At 43.2% G+C, this 24,408-nt stretch overlaps 1 protein-coding gene across 1 annotated transcript in view; it reads left to right on the top strand.

Annotated features, from left to right (window-relative positions):
* Positions 1-24,408, top strand: part of SYN3 (synapsin III) — a 329,959-nt gene that overhangs the window by 277,116 nt on the left and 28,435 nt on the right. Inside the window, exons 7-8 of the mRNA XM_073650221.1 lie at positions 9,088-9,150; positions 18,997-19,139. Coding sequence (XP_073506322.1) covers positions 9,088-9,150; positions 18,997-19,139 — 206 coding nt within the window. The remainder of the gene's footprint in view (positions 1-9,087; positions 9,151-18,996; positions 19,140-24,408) is intronic.

Genomic DNA, 24,408 nt, shown 5'->3' on the forward strand with positions numbered 1-24,408 from the left:
TTCTGTTTCCCCCTCTGGGTCTCTCTTTCTTTCTCCTCTCTCTCTCTCTGGATCTGCTCTGCTCCTCTTCCTGTGACTCCTCTGCAAAGGCTAACAGACTGACCCTGTTCTTAGTTGGTGCCCACCTTATATACACCCTCTATGTGTGAGCTCAGGTGACCAGCACCCAATGAGCTCCTATCTTTACCCAGGCTGCTCCCCCTATCTGCCCCTACACTACATGGGATGTACCACCCCCCTCCCACTCCAGCCAGGAACAGACTCGGTCGTACCTGCACATTTCTAAGTGGGAGTACCGTTGGTCCGTTCCTCGGAAATGGGATGTATGTAGTGCATGCAGCCTACCGAGCTCAGATCCACACTCCATCCTTACCCGGGAGTGGAATATCACACCTCTGGGTTGAGGTGCAATACCCCTGTAGCAGCCGAATCCTCAGGGTGCTACATTATGTGTGTACACAGTGACGGCACCACCTCTAGTCTCACTACTTTGTTGTAGTTTGCTACAGATGAGTTGATTAGTTGTCACTTTCAGTATGATGGCTCCTGTGTATTCTGGTCACACTCCCTGTTCCACCCTGTATCAGGTCGAAGGTTGAATGTACAAATATAAAAGCAGCGTTTTTCCTCCTGGTGAAAGAGTTGGGAGTGGAGATGTCTCTTCCTGTCCTGAACATAAATCTTTACAGAAAAATAAGAATTTCAAAATATCAAACAAGTGACATAAATAATGTGATGTAAAGGGTGAACTGGATGACGAGGAGATCACAGAACTCACTACAAGGATGGATTCAGTTGCTTTTCCACTAAGTAACAAGATGACTCTTTGAACTTCTGGTGTTAAAACTTTATATGATACCTGGTAAATGTGACTCAAAGCTGAGTATTATACTCCAGAGCTGCACTCACTATTCTGCCGGTGCCGTCACTGTGTACATACATTACATTACTGATCCTGAGTTACATCCTGTATTATACCCCAGAGCTGCACTCACTATTCTGCTGGTGCAGTCACTGTGTACATACATTACATTACTGATCCTGAGTTATATCCTGTATTATACTCCAGAGCTGCACTCACTATTCTGCTGGTGCAGTCACTGTGTACATACATTACATTACTGATCCTGATTTATATCCTGTATTATACTCCAGAGCTGCACTCACTATTCTACTGGTGCAGTCACTGTGTACATACATTACATTACTGATCATGAGTTACATCCTGTATTATACCCCAGAGCTGCACTCACTATTCTGCTGGTGCAGTCACTGTGTACATACAGTGCTGGCCAAAAGTATTGGCACCCCTGCAATTCTGTCAGATATTTCTCAGTTTCCTCCTGAAAATGATTGCAATCACAAATTCTTTGGTATTATTCTCTTCATTTAATTTGTCTTCAATGAAAAAAAACACAAAAAGAATTGTCCTAAAGCTAAATTGGATATAATTCCACACCAAATCTAAAAAAGGGGGTGGACAAAAGTATTGGCACCCTTTGAAAAATCATGTGATGCTTCTCTAATTCGTGTAATTAACTGCACCTGTAACTTACCTGTGGCACCTAACAGGTGTTAGCAATAACTAAATCAGACTTGCAGCCAGTTAACATGGATTAAAGTTGACTCAACCTCTGTCCTGTGTCCTTGTGTGTACCACATTGAGCATGGAGAAAAGAAAGAAGACCAAAGAACTGTCTGAGGACTTGAGAAACCAAATTGTGAGGAAGCATGAGCAATCTCAAGGCTACAAGTCCATCTCCAAAGACCTGAATGTTCCTGTGTCTTCCGTGCGCAGTGTCATCAAGAAGTGTAAAGCCCATGGCACTGTGGCTAACCTCCCTAGATGTGGACGGAAAAGAAAAATTGACGAGAGATTTCAACGCAAGATTGTGCGGATGGTGGATAAAGAACCTCGACTAACATCCAAACAAGTTCAAGCTGCCCTGCAGTCCGAGGGTACAACAGTGTCAACCCGCACTATCCGTCGGCGTCTGAATGAAAAGGGACTGTATGGTAGGATACCCAGGAAGACCCCACTTCTTACCCCGAGACATAAAAAAGCCAGGCTGGAGTTTGCCAAAACTTACCCGAGAAAGCCGAAAACGTTTTGGAAGAATGTTCTCTGGTCAGATGAGACAAAAGTAGATGGGAAAAAGCATCAACATAGAGTGTACAGGAAAAAAAAAAGAGGCATTCAAAGAAAAGAACACGGTCCCTACAGTCAAACATGGTGGAGGTTCCCTGATGTTTTGGGGTTGCTTTGCTGCCTCTGGCACTGGACTGCTTGACCGTGTGCATGGCATTATGAAGTCTGAAGACTACCAACAAATTTTGCAGCATAATGTAGGGCCCAGTGTGAGAAAGCTGGGTCTCCCTCAGAGGTCATGGGTCTTCCAGCAGGACAATGACCCAAAACACACTTCCAAAAGCACTATAAAATGGTTTGAGAGAAAGCACTGGAGACTTCTAAGGTGGCCAGCAATGAGTCCAGACCTGAATCCCATAGAACACCTGTGGAGAGATCTCAAAATGGCCGTTTGAAGAAGGCACCCTTCAAATATCAGGGACCTGGAGCAGTTTGCCAAAGAAGAATGGTCTACAATTCCAGCAGAGCATTGTAAGAAACGCATTGATGGTTACCGGAAGCGGTTGTTCGCAGTTATTTTGGCTAAAGGTTGTGCAACCAAGTATTAGACTGAGGGTGCCAATACTTTTGTCCGGCCCTTTTTTGGAGTTTTGTGTGAAATGATCAATGATTTGATTTTTGCTTCATTCTCTTTTGTGTTTTTTCCTTGCAAGCAAATTAAATGAAGATAATAAGACCAAAGAATTTGTGATGGCAATCATTTTCAGGAAGAAACTGAGTATTATCTGACAAAACTGCAGGGGTGCCAATACTTTTGGCCAGCACTGTACATTACATTACTGATCCTGAGTTACATCCTGTATTATACTCCAGAGCTGCACTCACTATTCTGCTGGTGCAGTCACTGTGCACATACATTACATTACTGATCCTGAGTTACATCCTGTATTATACTCCAGAGCTGCACTCACTATTCTGCTGGTGCAGTCACTGTGTACATACATTACATTACTGATCCTGAGTTACATCCTGTATTGTACTCCAGAGCTGCACTCACTATTCTGCTGGTGCAGTCACTGTGTACATACATTACATTACTGATCCTGAGTTACATCCTGTATTATGCTCCAGAGCTGCACTCACTATTCTGCTGGTGCAGTCACTGTGTACATACATTACATTACTGATCCTGAGTTATATCTTGTATTATACTCCAGAGCTGCACTCACTATTCTGCAGGTGCAGTCACTGTGTACATACATTACATTACTGATCCTGAGTTACATCCTGTATTATACTCCAGAGCTGCGCTCACTATTCTGCTGGTGCAGTCACTGTGTACATACATTACATTACTGATCCTGTACTGATCCTGAGTTACATCCTGTATTATACTCCAGAGCTGCACTCACTATTCTGCTGGTGCAATCACTGTGTACATACATTACATTACTGATCCTGAGTTACATCTTGTATTTTACCCCAGAGCTGCACTCACTATTCTGCTGGTGCAGTCACTGTGTACATACATTACATTACTGATCCTGAGTTACATCCTGTATTATACTCCAGAGCTGCACTCACTATTCTGCTGGTGCAGTCACTGTGTACATACATTACATTACTGATCCTGAGTTACCTCCTGTATTATACCCCAGAGCTGCACTCACTATTCTGCTGGTGCCGTCACTGTGTACATACATTACATTACTGATCCTGAGTTACATCCTGTATTATACCCCAGAGCTGCACTCACTATTCTGCTGGTGCAGTCACTGTGTACATACATTACATTACTGATCCTGAGTTATATCCTGTATTATACTCCAGAGCTGCACTCACTATTCTGCTGGTGCAGTCACTGTGTACATACATTACATTACTGATCCTGAGTTACATCCTGTATTATACCCCAGAGCTGCACTCACTATTCTGCTGGTGCAGTCACTGTGTACATACATTACATTACTCATCCTGAGTTACATCCTGTATTATACCCCAGAGCTGCACTCACTATTCTGCTGGTGCAGTCACTGTGTACATACATTACATTACTGATCCTGAGTTACATACTGTATTATACTCCAGAGCTGCACTCACTATTCTGCTGGTGCCGTCACTGTGTACATACATTACATTACTGATCCTGAGTTACATCCTGTATTATACTCCAGAGCTGCACTCTCTATTCTGCTGGTGCAGTCACTGTGCACATGCATTACATTACTGATCCTGAGTTACATCCTGTATTATACTCCAGAGCTGCACACACTATTCTGCAGGTGCAGTCACTGTGTACATACATTACATTACTGATCCTGAGTTACATCCTGTATTATACCCCAGAGCTGCACTCACTATTCTGCTGGTGCAGTCACTGTGTACATACATTACATTACTGATCCTGAGTTACATCCTGTATTATACTCCAGAGCTGCACTCACTATTCTGCTGGTGCAGTCACTGTGTACATACATTACATTACTGATCCTGAGTTACATCTTGTATTATACCCCAGAGCTGCACTCACTATTCTGCTGGTGCAGTCACTGTGTACATACATTACATTACTGATCCTGAGTTACATCCTGTATTATACTCCAGAGCTGCACTCACTATTCTGCTGGTGCAGTCACTGTGTACATACATTACATTACAGATCCTGAGTTACATCCTGTATTATACTCCAGAGCTGCACTCACTATTCTGCTGGTGCAGTCACTGTGTACATACATTACATTACAGATCCTGAGTTACATCCTGTATTATACTCCAGAGCTGCACTCACTATTCTGCTGGTGCAGTCACTGTGTACATACATTACATTACTGATCCTGAGTTACATCCTGTATTATACTCCAGAGCTGCACTCACTATTCTGCTGGTGCAGTCACTGTGTACATTCATTACATTACTGATCCTGAGTTACATCCTGTATTACACTCCAGAGCAGTACTCACTATTCTGCTGGTGCAGTCACTGTGTACATACATTACATTACAGATCCTGAGTTACATCCTGTATTATACTCCAGAGCTGCACTCACTATTCTGCTGGTGCAGTCACTGTGTACATTCATTACATTGCTGATCCTGAGTTACCTCCTGTATTATACTCTAGAGCTGCACTCACTATTCTGCTGGTGCAGTCACTGTGTACATACATTACATTACTGATCCTGAGTTACATTCTGTATTATACTCCAGAGCTGCACTCACTATTCTGCTGGTGCAGTCACTGTGTACATACATTACATTACTGATCCTGAGTTACATCCTGTATTATACTCCAGAGCTGCACTCACTATTCTGCTGGTGCAGTCACTGTGTACATACATTACATTACTGATCCTGAGTTACATCGTGTATTATACTCCAGAGCTGCACTCACTATTCTGCTGGTGCAGTCACTGTGTACATACATTACATTACTGATCCTGAGTTACCTCCTGTATTATACTCCAGAGCTGCACTCACTATTCTGCTGGTGCAGTCACTGTGTACATACATTACATTACTGATCCCGAGTTACATACTGTATTATACTCCAGAGCTGCACTCACTATTCTGCTGGTGCAGTCACTGTGTACATACATTACATTACTGATCCTGAGTTACATCGTGTATTATACTCCAGAGCTGCACTCACTATTCTGCTGGTACAGTCACTGTGTACATACATTACATTACTGATCCTGAGTTACATCCTGTATTATACTCTAGAGCTGCACTCACTATTCTGCTGGTGCAGTCACTGTGTACATACATTACATTACAGATCCTGAGTTACATCCTGTATTATACTCCAGAGCTGCACTCACTATTCTGCTGGAGCAGTCACTGTGTACATACATTACATTACAGATCCTGAGTTACATCCTGTATTATACTCCAGAGCTGCACTCACTATTCTGCTGGTGCAGTCACTGTGTACATACATTACATTACAGATCCTGAGTTACCTCCTGTATTATACTCCAGAGCTGCACTCACTATTCTGCTGGTGCAGTCACTGTGTACATACATTACATTACAGATCCTGAGTTACATCCTGTATTATACTCCAGAGCTGCACTCACTATTCTGCTGGTACAGTCACTGTGTACATACATTACATTACTGATCCCGAGTTACATCCTGTATTATACTCCAGAGCTGCACTCACTATTCTGCTGGTGCAGTCACTGTGTACATACATTACATTACTGATCCCGAGTTACATCCTGTATTATACCCCAGAGCTGCACTCACTATTCTGCTGGTGCAGTCACTGTGTACATACATTACATTACTGATCCGGAGTTACATCCTGTATTATACTCCAGAGCTGCACTCAGTATTCTGCTGGTGCAGTCACTGTGTACATACATTACATTACTGATCCTGAGTTACATCGTGTATTATACTCCAGAGCTGCACTCACTATTCTGCTGGTGCAGTCACTGTGTACATACATTACATTACTGATCCTGAGTTACATCCTGTATTATACTCCAGAGCTGCACTCACTATTCTGCTGGTGCAATCACTGTGTACATACATTACATTACTGATCCTGAGTTACATCCTGTATTATACTCCAGAGCTGCACTCACTATTCTGCTGGTGCAATCACTGTGTACATACATTACATTACTGATCCTGAGTTACATCCTGTATTATACTCCAGAGCTGCACTCACTATTCTGCTGGTGCAATCACTGTGTACATACATTACATTACTGATCCTGAGTTACATCGTGTATTATACTCCAGAGCTGCACTCACTATTCTGCTGGTGCAGTCACTGTGTACATACATTACATTACTGATCCTGAGTTACATCCTGTATTATACTCCAGAGCTGCACTCACTATTCTGCTGGTGCAATCACTGTGTACATACATTACATTACTGATCCTGAGTTACATCCTGTATTATACTCCAGAGCTGCACTCACTATTCTGCTGGTGCAGTCACTGTGTACATACATTACATTACTGATCCTGAATTACATCCTGTATTATACTACAGAGCTGCACTCGCTATTCTGCTGGTGCAGTCACTGTGTACATACATTACATTACTGATCCTGAGTTACATCGTGTATTATACTCCAGAGCTGCACTCACTATTCTGCTGGTGCAGTCACTATGTACATACATTACATTACTGATCCTGAATTACATCCTGTATTATACTACAGAGCTGCACTCGCTATTCTGCTGGTGCAGTCACTGTGCACATACATTACATTACTGTTTCTGAGTTACCTCCTGTATTATTCTCCAGAGCTGCACTCACTATTCTGCTGGTGCAGTCACTGTGTACATACATTACATTACTGATCCTGAGTTACATCCTGTATTATACTCCAGAGCTGCACTCACTATTCTGCTGGTGCAGTCACTGTGTACATACATTACATTACTGATCCTGAGTTACATCCTGTATTATACTCCAGAGCTGCACTCACTATTCTGCTGGTGCAGTCACTGTGTACATACATTACATTACTGATCTTGAGTTACATCGTGTATTATACTCCAGAGCTGCACTCACTATTCTGCTGGTGCAGTCACTGTGTACATATATTACATTACTGATCCTGAGTTACATCCTGTATTTTACTCCAGAGCTGCACTCACTATTCTGCTGGTGCAGTCACTGTGTACATACATTACATTACTGATCCTGAGTTACATCCTGTATTATACTCCAGAGCTGCACTCACTATTCTGCTGGTGCAGTCACTATGTACATACATTACATTACTGATCCTGAATTACATCCTGTATTATACTACAGAGCTGCACTCGCTATTCTGCTGGTGCAGTCACTGTGCACATACATTACATTACTGTTTCTGAGTTACCTCCTGTATTATTCTCCAGAGCTGCACTCACTATTCTGCTGGTGCAGTCACTGTGTACATACATTACATTACTGATCCTGAGTTACATCCTGTATTATACTCCAGAGCTGCACTCACTATTCTGCTGGTGCAGTCACTGTGTACATACATTACATTACTGATCCTGAGTTACATCGTGTATTATACTCCAGAGCTGCACTCACTATTCTGCTGGTGCAGTCACTGTGTACATACATTACATTACTGATCCTGAGTTACAGCCTGTATTATACTCCAGAGCTGCAGTCACTATTCTGCTGGTGCAGTCACTGTGTACATACATTACATTACTGATCCTGAGTTACCTCCTGTATTATACTCCAGAGCTGCACTCACTATTCTGCTGGTGCAGTCACTGTGTACATACATTACATTACTGATCCTGAGTTACATCCTGTATTATACTCCAGAGCTGCACTCACTATTCTGCTGGTGCAGTCACTGTGTACATACATTACATTACTGATCCTGAGTTACATCCTGTATTATACCCCAGAGCTGCACTCACTATTCTGCTGGTGCAGTCACTGTGTACATACATTACATTACTGATCCTGAGTTACATCCTGTATTATACCCCAGAGCTGCACTCACTATTCTGCTGGTGTAGTCACTGTGTACATACATTACATTACTGATCCTGAGTTACATCCTGTATTATACTCCAGAGCTGCACTCACTATTCTGCTGGTGCAGTCACTGTGTACATACATTACATTACTGATCCTGAGTTACATCCTGTATTATACCCCAGAGCTGCACTCACTATTCTGCTGGTGTAGTCACTGTGTACATACATTACATTACTGATCCTGAGTTATATCCTGTATTATACCCCAGAGCTGCACTCACTATTCTGCTGGTGCAGTCACTGTGTACATACATTACATTACTGATCCTGAGTTATATCCTGTATTATACTCCAGAGCTGCACTCACTATTCTGCTGGAGCAGTCACTGTGTACATACATTACATTACTGATCCTGAGTTACCTCCTGTATTATACTCCAGAGCTGCACTCACTGTTAGTCGGCGCAGGACGCATCCTTCTGACCTCACGTGTATAATCCTGGCAGGATCTGACATTGTGCTTCTTTCTCCTCAGCTGACGTCTCCTACCTTTCCGGTGGTGGTGAAGATGGGTCACGCTCACGCAGGAATGGGGAAGGTAAGAGAAGTGTCAGTGCAGTGTCACACGGAGAGGTGAGATTTTACAGAATTCCCTGCTGTCTCTGCTGTTTGCTCGGCCCCAATACACATGAAATCTGAGCCCAGATGGATCGTCCTGAGCGTTTTTCGGGAGCTGGGTGCAATCGTTGTTTTAACCAAAAATGAAGGTGCAATTGTGATAAATCCCCCGCGGAGGTGAAATGCGATAGCTTCCATGGCAAAGGCAACATGTATCGTTCCGTATAGGCATAGGGTTAATCTGGCCTAAATAGTGTGACAAGGGGGATATGGTTCTTGTCACACAAGACCAGGACTAGCGGAACAACTACACGCATTTCAGGATCCTTTGACCCTAATAACACGATGGCTTATCGGGAAGTTCCATCTCTGAGGGTTTTGTAATCTGACCAACTTCTCAGGCGACACCTGGGAATGGCCACTTTACCGTGTGAAAGGCGTCAGGTTTGGGGCCGCAAAATGCGTTAGGACACTGCTGTATCAGCAATTGCTCAATGTGATGTTTTGTAATCACTTCCTATAGTTACAGGATTGATCGAGTGTTAAGAGAGCAACAGTGGAGATACAATGATTGGGTCTTCAGACTGGAATTAATGTCCTACAAGCATTTCATGGAAGGTTCAAAGCCCCTTTCCTGTGAGGTCTTTATGTTCTTTTCAATTACTCGATCCTTTCCAATAATATCTTGATAAAATATCTTCGCGAGGCATCTAGGTTGGAACAGGTGAAGCCATCACACGAGTTTTATGGACTGTATCACCCCAAAATCTGAGGGGGTCACTAAATGGACCCTTATGTCCAATTACTCAACCTCTCAGGCCACCATAACTTTGTATGAGGCTTTTCAATTCGAGTCGTTGCTCCCAATTTTGTCAAAAGTTGTCACCTTTCTTAGTCCTGAGATGGAATTTTTGACATGGAGGCTACAGGCTACTGGTGCCACCTTGAATCCCAGCATTACATTCTAGAACATTCTTGGTGGTGTCCATTGTAGTGACCTATGAAGATGTCTGCCAAACAGTAAAGGTTACGGATGAATGGACCCTGTGTTAGATCCATGAATGGTAATTATGTCTACTCCGCGAGGAAGTCTCTAGCACTAGTTCTAACCCTTGTGGGTTCATGGCTTTAGATGAGCAACCAAAGTCTAGTGCATGCTGTGTGTCTGTTATTGAGCCAAGTCGTCCAACTTGATAGCCCATGACCATGGTTTCCAACCTGTGGCTCTTCAGATAATGAAAAATGCAACTTCCATCATACCTTGACTGAGAGCAATAGCTACGCAGAACCTGTAAAGCAACATGTTGGAGACCACTACTCCATAGTCTGAGCTTTATTAGCGTGAAGACTATCTTTTGGGCAGGGAGGCACCAACATGAGTGACTCTCGTTGCCCTAGTTGGCCAGTATGGTCTAATGACAGACAGGCAATGTGATTTCGAGGCATGTATCAAGGGCTCCTCAATGAGTCCACCACTGTAGTAGAACATCTTGAAGACACCCTTATGTAGAAGACCACTAACCAATAGACGCTGCCGGTCTCAAAATACTCTTTTGTGGCAAGAGTGCAAGTCTATGGTTGTCTTGTCAATTTCAAAATTAGCTAAGATGGCTCAGTGACAGATAGGTTGCAGAACTATTGTTATACAGTGTGATTTTACTCCTCAAATCAGGGGCTCCTTAGTGGGTCCATATGCTACCGTTAGCCCTTCTCTAGTAGAATGTCTTTAAGATGCTGTCAAGTAGAAGACCACTAGTCCAAAGCCTTCTATGGAGCTTTTTTTTTCTTTTTTTGCAAAATTGACCTCCTAGGCCCAAAAGCTAACATGGGTGCCCTAAGTGGCCTGGATGGTCCAATGACGGACAGATGGTGCGATTTGAGGCTTATATCAACAGCTGTTTAATGGTAGAACATTGTGATAGACTGTCAAGTAGAAGACCACTATCCCATAGCTATATTTTATACACTTTCTGTCTCAAAATAGTTTGGGGGGGCAAGAAGGCAACTGTGGGTGCCCTCTCGAAGTTTTGGCTGACAAGGGTAGCCCAATGACAGAGTAGGTAGGATACTATATTTATAGAGTGTGATTTCGATTCTCACATCATGGGCTATTTAGTTGGTTGATATGCTAATAATAGTGGGACATTTTGAAGACACTCTCATGTAGAAGACCACTAGCCCATAACATTTTTCTAGACAGTTCCTTCTTCAAAATAATCTGAGAAAGGGAGGGCATGGTGGCTCTTTTGGTGCATTGACTGGCCAAGATGACACAGTGACAGATCAATGGGGCACTATTTCCATAGAGTGTGCCTTTGATTCTCATATGAGAGCCTTTTTGGTGGGCCCATATGCTACTACTAGCCTTCCTCTAGTAGAATGTCTTAAAGATACTTTCAAGTATAAGACCTTTATTCCATAGCCTTCTTCAAAGATACTCCTAAGTAGAAGACCTTTAGTCCATAGCCTTCTTCAGAGCCTTTTCTGTTGTCTTTTTCTGCAACATAGTCTTTGTGGCAGGAAGGTCTAACATGGGTGCCCTTTCATTATCCTGGTTAGCCAGGATGGTCCAATGAAAGCTAGGTACTGTAGTTTGATTTTGGGGCTTATATCAGGGGCAGTGTAATGGTAGAACATCTTGAAGACACCATCCTGTACAAGACCACTATCCCATAACATTCTTCTAAACAATTCCTACTTCAAAATAGTTTAAGACAGTGAGGGCATGGTGGCTCTTTTGGTGCCTTGACTGGCCAAGATGGCGCAGTGACAGATCGGTTGGTGCTATTTCCATAAAGTGTAACTTTGATCCTCATACCAGGGGCTTTTTGGTGGGTCGTTATGCTACCACTAGCCTTCCTCTAGTAAAAAGTATTGAATATTCCTTGAAGTTAATTACTAGCCCATAGTCTTGTTCTAAAAACTTTCTGCTTCAGTATGGTGTTTTGGGGCAGGGTGGTACCTCTATGGGTGCACTCTTTGTGCCTTCATTAGGCATTAGGCCCAGTAACAGATTAAAGAGGTTGTCCACTACTTTTACATTGATAGCTTATCCTTAGGATAGGTCATCAATGTCTGATCGTCCGAGGTCTGACAATCGGCACTTCCGTCGATCAGCTTTTATTGGTGGCAGCGGCAACCGGTCAGAAGCACTTACTTGCGGAGCTGGCCGTCTACTTGTAGTAGCCAGGGGTTAGTACTACACATCCGCCTCCTATTCTAATCAATAGGAGGTGGATGTGAGTACCCTGCGGCGCCACTACAAGTTGACGGCCAGCTCCACAAGTAAGCACTTCCGGCCGCCACCGTTAACAGGTAATCGGCAGAGGTGCCGGATGTCGGACCCCGGCTGATGAGACTTTGATCACCTATCCTAAGAATAGGCCATCAATGTAAAAGTAGTGGACAACCTCTTTAAGGGGTTAGCTATTTCCATAGTGTGTGATTTTGATCCTTATATCAGGGGCTGTTTAGTGGGTCCACTCTTTTAGGACGTCTTGAAGATGCCCTCTGGTAAAAGACCACTACCCTAAAGCCATACAGTACCTTTCTTCTGAGCACTTGCTTATCCAAGATAGTCTTTTAGATAAAGACAGGTACCTCCATGGGTGCCCTCTTGGTGCATCAGTTGCCCAAAATGACTCAGTGACAGACAGGGTGGTGTGCCGCCTCCATGGTGTGTCCCTTTTATCCTCGAATCAGGGGCTTCTTAGTGGGTCCATATGCTACAACCTACGTCTAGAAGATGCCCTCATACAAGGAGTCCTAGCTGCAGATGCCCTGGGGATTTTAGGCTGAATACAGTACGTTTCTTGAATACCAAGTGTTAGATTTATGACAAGTATGGATGCTTGCAGGACCGATGCGGTAATTCTGATGGTCCCATTGGGACGGTCTCTTCAGCTAATACCGGTCTATGGAAAACATTTCCTTCTACCACTGAGGGAACACTGTGTCTCCATCCACTGAAGCTGCGGATTAAATTATCCTGGCTCGGAGAACAAGAGAACATTTCTGGTTGGGGATTAGTACATTTTGCCCCTGAGAAATTATTATTAATGACGTATCGCCTTAATTCAAGCGTTCCTCTAACACCTTCACCCAAGGTATCTCGAATTACCCAACCTGAGACTGGATATAATCACCAGTGACTATGGCGCCAACGCTTCTAGACTTTCCGTTCTACGGTTCATCCAGAGAGTCAAACACCCAAGAAATATTGTGATGTGACTCAGTACAGGACGGATCATTCTGAAATGTCTCTGCCTGGACGTGGGAATTGTTCTTCTCACTCCGAAAATCATAGGGAGGATTGAAATCACAGGACCGGAAAGTGAGGATATAGGTGGGTCTGCTATGTGGGAATATAAATCACTGCCATGAATACAATCCTGACCGGCTAGTAGTGTTCTGGACTATCAAGTGGGAAAGCATAAAGCATACATGTGAAGGATCTAGATGGATAGATAGATAGATAGATAGATAGATAGATAGATAGATAGATAGATAGATAGATAGTCAAACTGAGTATTAGAGAACAAAATGCATCCTGGTATCACTTTGGAGCATCTGAACGATTAAGTACCTGATACCACACAAGCGCTGCAACATAATAGAATGGAAATTCATACATACAGGAACATCAGGGTTATATATGCAATCAGGTATCTTGCAGCAGGAATACGGTTAACTACAGGAATAGTAGAGACATACATGAAATCAGGTATCTTGCTGCAAGGATGCGGTTAACCACAGGAGAAGCAGAGACATACATGAAATCGCGAATCTTGCAGCTAGGATGCAGTTAATCACAGGAATAGCAGAGACATACATGAAATTAGATACCTTAAGGCAAGGATGCGGTTAACCACAGGAATTGCAGAGACATACATGAAATCAGGTATCTTGCAGCAAGGATGCTGTTAACCACAGGAGAAGCAGAGACATAAATGAAATCGCGTATCTTGCAGCAAGGTTGCGGTTAATCACAGGAATAGCAGAGAAATACATGAAATCATGTACCTTAGTACCTTAAGGCAAGGATGTGGTTAGCCACAGGAATTGAAGAGACATACATGAAATCGGGTATCTTGCAGCAAGGATACAGTTAACCACCAGAGCAGCAGAGACATACATGAAATCACGTGTCTTCCAGCAAGGATGCGGTTAACCATAGGAATAGCAGAGACATATATGAAATCAGGTATCTTTCTGCAAAGATACAGTTAACCACAGGAGCAGCAGAGACATACATGAAATTGCGTATCTTACAGCAAGGCTGTGGTTAAACACATGAATTGCAAATACATTCATTAAATCACATGTCTTGCAGCAGGGATACAGTTAACCACAGGAATAGCAGAGATATTCATGAAATCAGGTATCTTGCAGCAAGGACACAGTTAACCACAGGAGTGGCAGAGTTCTAGTGTGCGATAGTGCTAAGAAAGCAGTAATGGATAATAAAACAGGTACCGTAATAGCAGAAATCTTGACTTAGCAGAGCTTAGAGCAACAGCTGACTCAGCTAGTAAGTAGTAGTTGGATGCTGAAAATCAGACAGGAGTTACAGGGAGTTGAATTTGGATTGGGATGAGGTGAGCCTCGCTCTTCTGACCCAGGTGTCAGACAAGATATAATCTTGATCAGTAGAAAAAATACCCATCACTCACGCTCACATATTGATGCTTGACCAGATCCTGTGATACAGTATATTCAGCCTTTCAAATATACAGGGTCATCACAGCAATATCATTCAATATATTTAACAATAGGAAAACATGTTTTTTTCGATTAGTCGACAGGGGCACCAGACCAAGAGGAGTGCTAAACGTGGAGGCTCAGTTGGTGAGGCCCACCGGGTGTTTCACCGGCTTCCCGTGGGCCAGTCCGAGCCTAGCTAGATAGATAGGAGATAAGATAGAATGATAGATATGAGAGAGTGATAGAGAGAGATGTATAGGTAAGAAATAAGAATATATAAAAATAAAGATTATAGAAGAGAAGATAGGTGATGTGACAGAAGTGTGGCCTGACAGTGACGCCCCGGCCTTATCGGCGCCCATCTTTCTATCTTCGTGTCCTTCTGGCTCATCAGCATCTTGATAAATATTTTTCTAGGAGAACAGGAGCTGGATAATGGACTTAATGTCCTCACCCCACTTCCCTTGTCGGCCCCCAAAGTCTATCCGGCCAAGTGATGTCATCGGCCTCCACTCCCACATGTAAGACAACAATCCCTGTTTTCCCAGCTGGACGGCTGCTTTGATTAGGAGTCTCCCATAAAATCCTCAAGCACCACCAGAGCAGATCTTGATGAGATGTGACGGCGTGTGGCTGTAAAGCACCGATCTTTCCATGTACCTGCTGCTACCAAGCAAAATTTCCCATGACTGCTATGTACATATAATAAAGAGTTAATTGTTTTGTTCAGATTTAAAATTACATCCTGTCTTATACTCCAGTCACATCCAGAGCTGCCTTCAAACCTTTGCTGGTTGCCATTTGACAAAGACTGAGCAGGGAATGCTACAAAAGAGTGTCTCTCTGGAGGACTCGACGGTTCATCGATTTCTGAAGGGTCATGTAATACTTCATTTCTCCTGTGGAGGCACTGCAGGGAGATGGAACACTCCCATTTCCTTCACCGATCACAGCTGATCTCAGATCTGTGCCCTGTGTGTATAAGCTGAGCAGCTGAATGTGAGTGGGACTGCTAGATGGTGATTGACAGCTCAGGACTATGGTATGGACTGTGTGATCGCTACGACACTGATAGTACTGGAGGATGATGCTCACACACAACAGCAAGGATATGAAAGACCAGTAGGACGGAGTTATCCCAAACACCATGAATATCAGGCAGCTACATGGTGCAGCCTTGTTCTTATAATGTCTATCTCTCTGGCAACAGGAAAGCAGCAGCATTTTGAATGCAGCTCTGGATGTGATCAGAGCATGAGACATGAGGCTTTATGTAGATTATTATGGATTATTGTAGCTGTACAGTGTCCTAGCTTGTAGACGCCATTGCTGACATTACATGACTCCCTAAAATGCCAACTATGAGTGGAAAACAAGGTGAGTCCCGCCCCCCTGACTTCTTAGAAACATGTCTCCTCCTTCAACAAGATATGTAACCTATTGACTCGTGACATCTCTTGGCTCTGAGAATTAGCTCCAAAAAAAGGAGGACCTATATGACTAGTAAGCTACTTCCTGCCCCTGGTTAGTGGGTTCAGTACCGCCTTGTAGTGCCATTTTTGGTAGAAAGCTATAACATATTTTAATGGGACCGGACAGGATTCTGTTAAAGGTCCAAAACTTAGTTCCCAAAATTTGTTACCACTTTGATGATTTTAAAGGTGAAGAACAATGTGAATGTTCAGCTACTTCCAGCACCTATTACGAGGGTGGATGGTGAGAGTGCAATGGGAGCACAATAGCATTTAATGGGTCAGTTTTTGGTGGGCTGAACAGGTTCCCATTAAGGTCCCAAAATGCCTTGGTTCCCAGATACTGTTTCTGCTTTCAGATTTTAAAGGAAAGATCCCTATGTGACCCTGATGCAAATGTAGCTAGTAGCCGCCATTACTTACTTTAAATTTTAACCTCAATTATGGGCACAAAAAGCAAGTCCTGCCCCCAGACTCCTGAGAAGTATGTCTAGTCCTACAGGAAGTGATCGACGGGATATGTAACCTATTAAATCATGTGATCTCTATCGCCATAGGAGCTCAAAATTTGGAGGAACCTATGTAAATGCTAAAAAACTTTCTGCCCCTGTTTAGGGTACAACGGAGCAAAGTCAGTCTACGGTTAGGATATAGTACAGCTATAAAATATTTTCAGTGGGCTGGATGGGTACCCATTGCGGTTCCAAACTCTTGTTTACCAGATTCTGTTTCCGCTTTGATTCTTCAAGGGGAGGGTCCTATGCGACAGTTAAGCTTGTTCCTGCCCCTATTATGGGGGTACAATAGTGTCTAGGGGATCTAATTTTAGGTGGGCTAGACAGTTTCCCATTGGGGGTACAGTAGTGCCTAGTATATCTTTTTAGGTGGGTTATACCGGTTTCAAAAATGTATTAGTTTTCAAATGCTGTTTGATGTTTCTAAAAAAAAAGGGGACTATGTGACCCCCTCCCTCAACCCCCCCAAAAAATTAGAGCTGTATGTAACATAATAGTAGCCAGCATTGCTCACACTAAACTGGCCCCTGAGGTCCCAACTATGGATACAAAAAGATGACTCTTGCCCCCCCTCCGCTCCAATAGCTCTTAAGAAATATGTCTCCTTCTTCAGGAACTGATTTACAAGATATGTGCCCTATTGAATTATGTGCTCTCTCTTAGCCCCATTCAATGACTATAAGAGCACAATGTAACTTATGTGGGTACAATGGAGCCTAGAGGGTCAATTTTTTAGGACATATATTTTAAGTGAGCCAGACAGGTTCCCTTTAAGGCTCCAAAGGTTTAGTTTCCACTTTTATATTTTTAAAAGGGGAGGGGCCTATGTGACAGGTTAGCTACTTCCTGTTATACGAGTACAATATCTATGTACTCGTCTAAGCTATAAAACATTTTGAGTGGGTCGGACAGGTTCCCATTATGGTTCCAAAATGTATCAGGTGCCAGTTTCTTTTTCCACTTTCATATTTTTAAAGGAGAGGGGCCTATGTGACAGGTTAGCTACTTCCTGTTATACGAGTACAATAGCTATGTTCATAGGACAACTAACCTATAAAACATTTTGAGTGGGTCGGACAGGTTCCCATTATGGTTCCAAAATGTATCAGGTGCCAGTTTCTTTTTCCACTTTCATATTTTTAAAGGGGAGGGGCTTATGTGACAGGTTAGCTACTTCCTGTTATACGAGTACAATATCTATGTTAATGGGGCGTCTAGGCTATAAAACATTTTGAGTGGGTCGGACAGGTTCCCATTATGGTTCCAAAATGTATCAGGTGCCAGTTTCTTTTTCCACTTTCATATTTTTAAAGGGGAGGGGCCTATGTGACAGGTTAGCTACTTCCTGTTATACGAGTACAATAGCTATGTTCATAGGACATCTAACCTATAAAACATTTTGAGTGGGTAGGACAGGTTCCCATTATGGTTCCAAAATGTATCAGGTGCTAAATTCTTTTTCCACTTTCATATTTTTAAAGGGGAGGGGCCTATGTGACAGGTTAGCTACTTCCTGTTATACGAGTACAATATCTATGTTCATGGGGCATCAAAGCTATAAAACATTTTGAGTGGGCCGGACAGATTCCCATTATGGTTCCAAAATGTATCAGGTGCCAGTTTCTTTTTCCACTTTCATATTTTTAGAGGGGAGGGGCCTATGTGACAGGTTAGCTACTTCCTGTTATGGAATACAGAGGTGACAAATGCCTCTATATTTCTAGGGCATGTTACAGCTATAATATATTTTGCTTGGGCCGGACAGGTTCCCATCGACGTTCCAAAACGTCTGCGTTCCCAGATTCTATTTCCGCTTTGATGTTTTTAATGACTCTTTAAAGAAGACAGTGACTCTCTATCCAGCGCCCGCACTCCACGTGCCTCCCGTCCGTCTGTCTGTGACGCCCAAATAAATCACTCCAGTAACATAAAAATTTTCATTTCTGTCAAACTTGCACATTTGTAAACCGCACAGTTTGGGCGATGACTCATGTGGAGCTAATAACGGCAGCACGTGGTCGGGAATGTGCCCCACGTGGCGGTGGAAGGATTGTGCTCGCCTTGCGGGATTATTGGACGTTTTTCTATACCTTTCATTTGGTTTTAGATGATTATATTATTTTTTTTTTTTTTTAGATAAAGGTGGAAAACCAGTACGACTTCCAGGACATGTCCAGCATCGTGGCCATGGCAAAAACCTACGTGACCACCGAGCCGTTCGTAGACTCCAAGTACGACATCCGCATCCAGAAGATCGGGAATAACTATAAGGCTTATATGTAAGTGTGACTCCGCTGCCTCGCCTCACTGCCGCCCCTGCACCTCTCCGCACTATGTGTGCGACATCTGTCAGGGCCAGGAGTGGCAATGAATTTGTCGTATGTGCCACGTGTGCAGTAAGGGGTTAAGTACGCAGGTTCGGTGTGAGATGAGGTCACTGCAGGTTCCTGGATGCAGAGTTTGTTTAGTTAATGTATCTGCTGCCGTCATTTCGGAGACCCAGCCCCGGGGTCCTTGCCCTGTCTACACAGATGGGATTACTGGAAGATGAGCTGATGTCAGAGGCCGCCATCCCAAAGACACCAAACATGTGGTGGCTGCGGAGAGAGTGATGGGGGATCCCCCGGAAGTGAAGGGAGGACCCCGATGACTCACAGGCATGGAGAGTTTATGAGGATACATAAGGTCAGTACAGGACATGGTCACCTGGACCAGGAGTATGAGGCCGCTCTGCCCTACTGTACCCTAATAATCCCACCACACTGTTATCCTGTATTATACCCCAGAGCTGCACTCACTATTCTGCTGGTGCAGTCACTGTGTACATACATTACTGATCCTGAGTTACATCCTGTATTATACTCCAGAGCTGCACTCACTATTCTGCTGGTGCAGTCACTGTGTACATACATTACATTACTGATCCTGAGTTACCTCCTGTATTATACCCCAGAGCTGCACTCACTATTCTGCTGGTGCAGTCTCCGTGTACATACATTACATTACTGGTCCTGAGTTACATCCTGTATTATACTCCAGAGCTGCACTCACTATTCTGCTGGTGCAGTCACTGTGTACATACATTACATTACTGATCCTGAGTTACATCCTGTATTATACCCCAGAGCTGCACTCACTATTCTGCTGGTGCAGTCACTGTGTACATACATTACATTACTGATCCTGAGTTACATCCTGTATTATATTCCAGAGCTGCACTCACTATTCGGCTGGTGCAGTCACTGTGTACATACATTACATTACTGATCCTGAGTTACATCCTGTATTATACTCCAGAGCTGCACTCACTATTCTGCTGGTGCAGTCATTGTGTACATACATTACATTACTGATCCTGAGTTACATCCTGTATTATACTCCAGAGCTGCACTCACTATTCAGCTGGTGCACTCACTGTGTACATACATTACATTACTGATCCTGAGTTACATCCTGTATCATACTCCAGAGCTGCACTCACTATTCTGCTGATGCAGTCACTGTGTACATACATTACATTACTGATCCTGAGTTACCTCCTGTATTATACTCCAGAGCTGCACTCACTATTCTGCTGGTGCAGTCACTGTGTACATACATTACATTACTGATCCTGAGATACATCCTGTATTATACTCCAGAGCTGCACTCACTATTCAGCTGGTGCACTCACTGTGTACATACATTACATTACTGATCCTGAGTTACATCCTGTATTATACTCCAGAGCTGCACTCACTATTCTGCTGGTGCAGTCATTGTGTACATACATTACATTACTGATCCTGTACTGATCCTGAGTTACCTCCTGTATTATACCCCAGAGCTGCACTCACTATTCTGCTGGTGCAGTCACTGTGTACATACATTACATTACTGATCCTGAGTTACATCCTGTATTATACCGCAGAGCTGCACTCACTATTCTGCTGGTGCAGTCACTGTGTACATACATTACATTACTGATCCTGAGTTACATCCTGTATTGTACTCCAGAGCTGCACTCACTATTCTGCTGGTGCAGTCACTGTGTACATACATTACATTACTGATCCTGAGTTACCTCCTGTATTATACTCCAGAACTGCACTCACTATTCTGCTGGTGCAGTCACTGTGTACATATATTACATTACTGATCCTGAGTTACATCCTGTATTATACCGCAGAGCTGCACTCACTATTCTGCTGGTGCAGTCACTGTGTACATACATTACATTACTGATCCTGAGTTACATCCTGTATTATACTCCAGAGCTGCACTCACTATTCTGCAGGTGCAGTCACTGTGTACATACATTACATTACTGATCCTGAGTTACATCCTGTATTATACTCCAGAGCTGCACTCACTATTCTGCTGGTGCAGTCACTGTGTACATACATTACATTACTGATCCTGAGTTACATCCTGTATTATACCGCAGAGCTGCACTCACTATTCTACTGGTGCAGTCACTGTGTACATACATTACATTACTGATCCTGAGTTACATCCTGTATTATACTCCAGAGCTGCACTCACTATTCTGCTGGTGCAGTCACTGTGTACATACATTACATTACTGATCCTGAGTTACCTCCTGTAATATACTCCAGAGCTGCACTCACTATTCTGATGGTGCAGTCACTGTGTACATACATTACATTACTGATCCTGAGCTACATCCTGTATTATACTCCAGAGCTGCACTCACTATTCTGCTGGTGGAGTCACTGTGTACATACATTACATTACTGATCCTGAGTTACATCCTGTATTATCCTCCAGAGCTGCACTCACTATTCTGCTGGTGCAGTCACTGTGTACATACATTACATTACTGATCCTGAGTTACCTCCTGTATTATACTCCAGAGCTGCACTCACTATTCTGCAGGTGCAGTCACTGTGTACATACATTACATTACTGATCCTGAGTTACATCCTGTATTATACTCCAGAGCTGCACTCACTATTCTGCTGGTGCAGTCACTGTGTGCATACATTACATTACTGATCCTGAGTTACATCCTGTATTATACTCCAGAGCTGCACTCACTATTCTGCTGGTACAGTCACTGTGTACATACATTACATTACTGATCCTGAGTTACATCCTGTATTATACTCCAGAGCTGCACTCACTATTCTGCTGGTGCAGTCACTGTGTGCATACATTACATTACTGATCCTGAGTTACATCCTGTATTATACTCCAGAGCTGCACTCACTATTCTGCTGGTGCAGTCACTGTGTGCATACATTACATTACTGATCCTGAGTTACCTCCTGTATTATACTCCAGAGCTGCACTCACTATTCTGCAGGTGCAGTCACTGTGTACATACATTACATTACTGATCCTGAGTTACCTCCTGTATTATACTCCAGAGCTGCACTCACTATTCTGCAGGTGCAGTCACTGTGTACATACATTACATTACTGATCCTGAGTTACATCCTGTATTATACTCCAGAGCTGCACTCACTATTCTGCTGGTACAGTCACTGTGTACATACATTACATTACTGATCCTGAGTTACATCCTGTATTATACTCCAGAGCTGCACTCACTATTCTGCAGGTGCAGTCACTGTGTACATACATTACATTACTGATCCTGAGTTACATCCTGTATTATACTCCAGAGCTGCACTCACTATTCTGCTGGTGCAGTCACTGTGTACATATATTACATTACTGATCCTGAGTTACATCCTGTATTATACCGCAGAGCTGCACTCACTATTCTGCTGGTGCAGTCACTGTGTACATACATTACATTACTGATCCTGAGTTACATCCTGTATTATACTCCAGAGCTGCACTCACTATTCTGCAGGTGCAGTCACTGTGTACATACATTACATTACTGATCCTGAGTTACATCCTGTATTATACTCCAGAGCTGCACTCACTATTCTGCTGGTGCAGTCACTGTGTACATACATTACATTACTGATCCTGAGTTACATCCTGTATTATACCGCAGAGCTGCACTCACTATTCTACTGGTGCAGTCACTGTGTACATACATTACATTACTGATCCTGAGTTACATCCTGTATTATACTCCAGAGCTGCACTCACTATTCTGCTGGTGCAGTCACTGTGTACATACATTACATTACTGATCCTGAGTTACCTCCTGTAATATACTCCAGAGCTGCACTCACTATTCTGATGGTGCAGTCACTGTGTACATACATTACATTACTGATCCTGAGCTACATCCTGTATTATACTCCAGAGCTGCACTCACTATTCTGCTGGTGGAGTCACTGTGTACATACATTACATTACTGATCCTGAGTTACATCCTGTATTATCCTCCAGAGCTGCACTCACTATTCTGCTGGTGCAGTCACTGTGTACATACATTACATTACTGATCCTGAGTTACCTCCTGTATTATACTCCAGAGCTGCACTCACTATTCTGCAGGTGCAGTCACTGTGTACATACATTACATTACTGATCCTGAGTTACATCCTGTATTATACTCCAGAGCTGCACTCACTATTCTGCTGGTGCAGTCACTGTGTGCATACATTACATTACTGATCCTGAGTTACATCCTGTATTATACTCCAGAGCTGCACTCACTATTCTGCTGGTACAGTCACTGTGTGCATACATTACATTACTGATCCTGAGTTACATCCTGTATTATACTCCAGAGCTGCACTCACTATTCTGCTGGTGCAGTCACTGTGTGCATACATTACATTACTGATCCTGAGTTACCTCCTGTATTATACTCCAGAGCTGCACTCACTATTCTGCAGGTGCAGTCACTGTGTACATACATTACATTACTGATCCTGAGTTACCTCCTGTATTATACTCCAGAGCTGCACTCACTATTCTGCAGGTGCAGTCACTGTGTACATACATTACATTACTGATCCTGAGTTACATCCTGTATTATACTCCAGAGCTGCACTCACTATTCTGCTGGTACAGTCACTGTGTACATACATTACATTACTGATCCTGAGTTACATCCTGTATTATACTCCAGAGCTGCACTCACTATTCTGCAGGTGCAGTCACTGTGTACATACATTACATTACTGATCCTGAGTTACATCCTGTATTATACTCCAGAGCTGCACTCACTATTCTGCTGGTGCAGTCACTGTGTACATACATTACATTACTGATCCTGAGTTACATCCTGTATTATACCGCAGAGCTGCACTCACTATTCTACTGGTGCAGTCACTGTGTACATACATTACATTACTGATCCTGAGTTACATCCTGTATTATACCGCAGAGCTGCACTCACTATTCTACTGGTGCAGTCACTGTGTACATACATTACATTACTGATCCTGAGTTACATCCTGTATTATACTCCAGAGCTGCGCTCACTATTCTGCTGGTGCAGTCACTGTGTACATACATTACATTACTGATCCTGAGTTACATCCTGTATTATACTCCAGAGCTGCACTCACTATTCTGCTGGTACAGTCACTGTGTACATACATTACATTACTGATCCTGAGTTACATCCTGTATTATACTCCAGAGCTGCACTCACTATTCTGCTGGTGC

This window comes from Phyllobates terribilis, unplaced genomic scaffold, assembly GCF_046119375.1.
Source record: "Phyllobates terribilis strain yellow unplaced genomic scaffold, ASM4611937v1 Scaffold_10__3_contigs__length_209671492, whole genome shotgun sequence".
NCBI classification, from domain to species: domain Eukaryota; kingdom Metazoa; phylum Chordata; class Amphibia; order Anura; family Dendrobatidae; genus Phyllobates; species Phyllobates terribilis.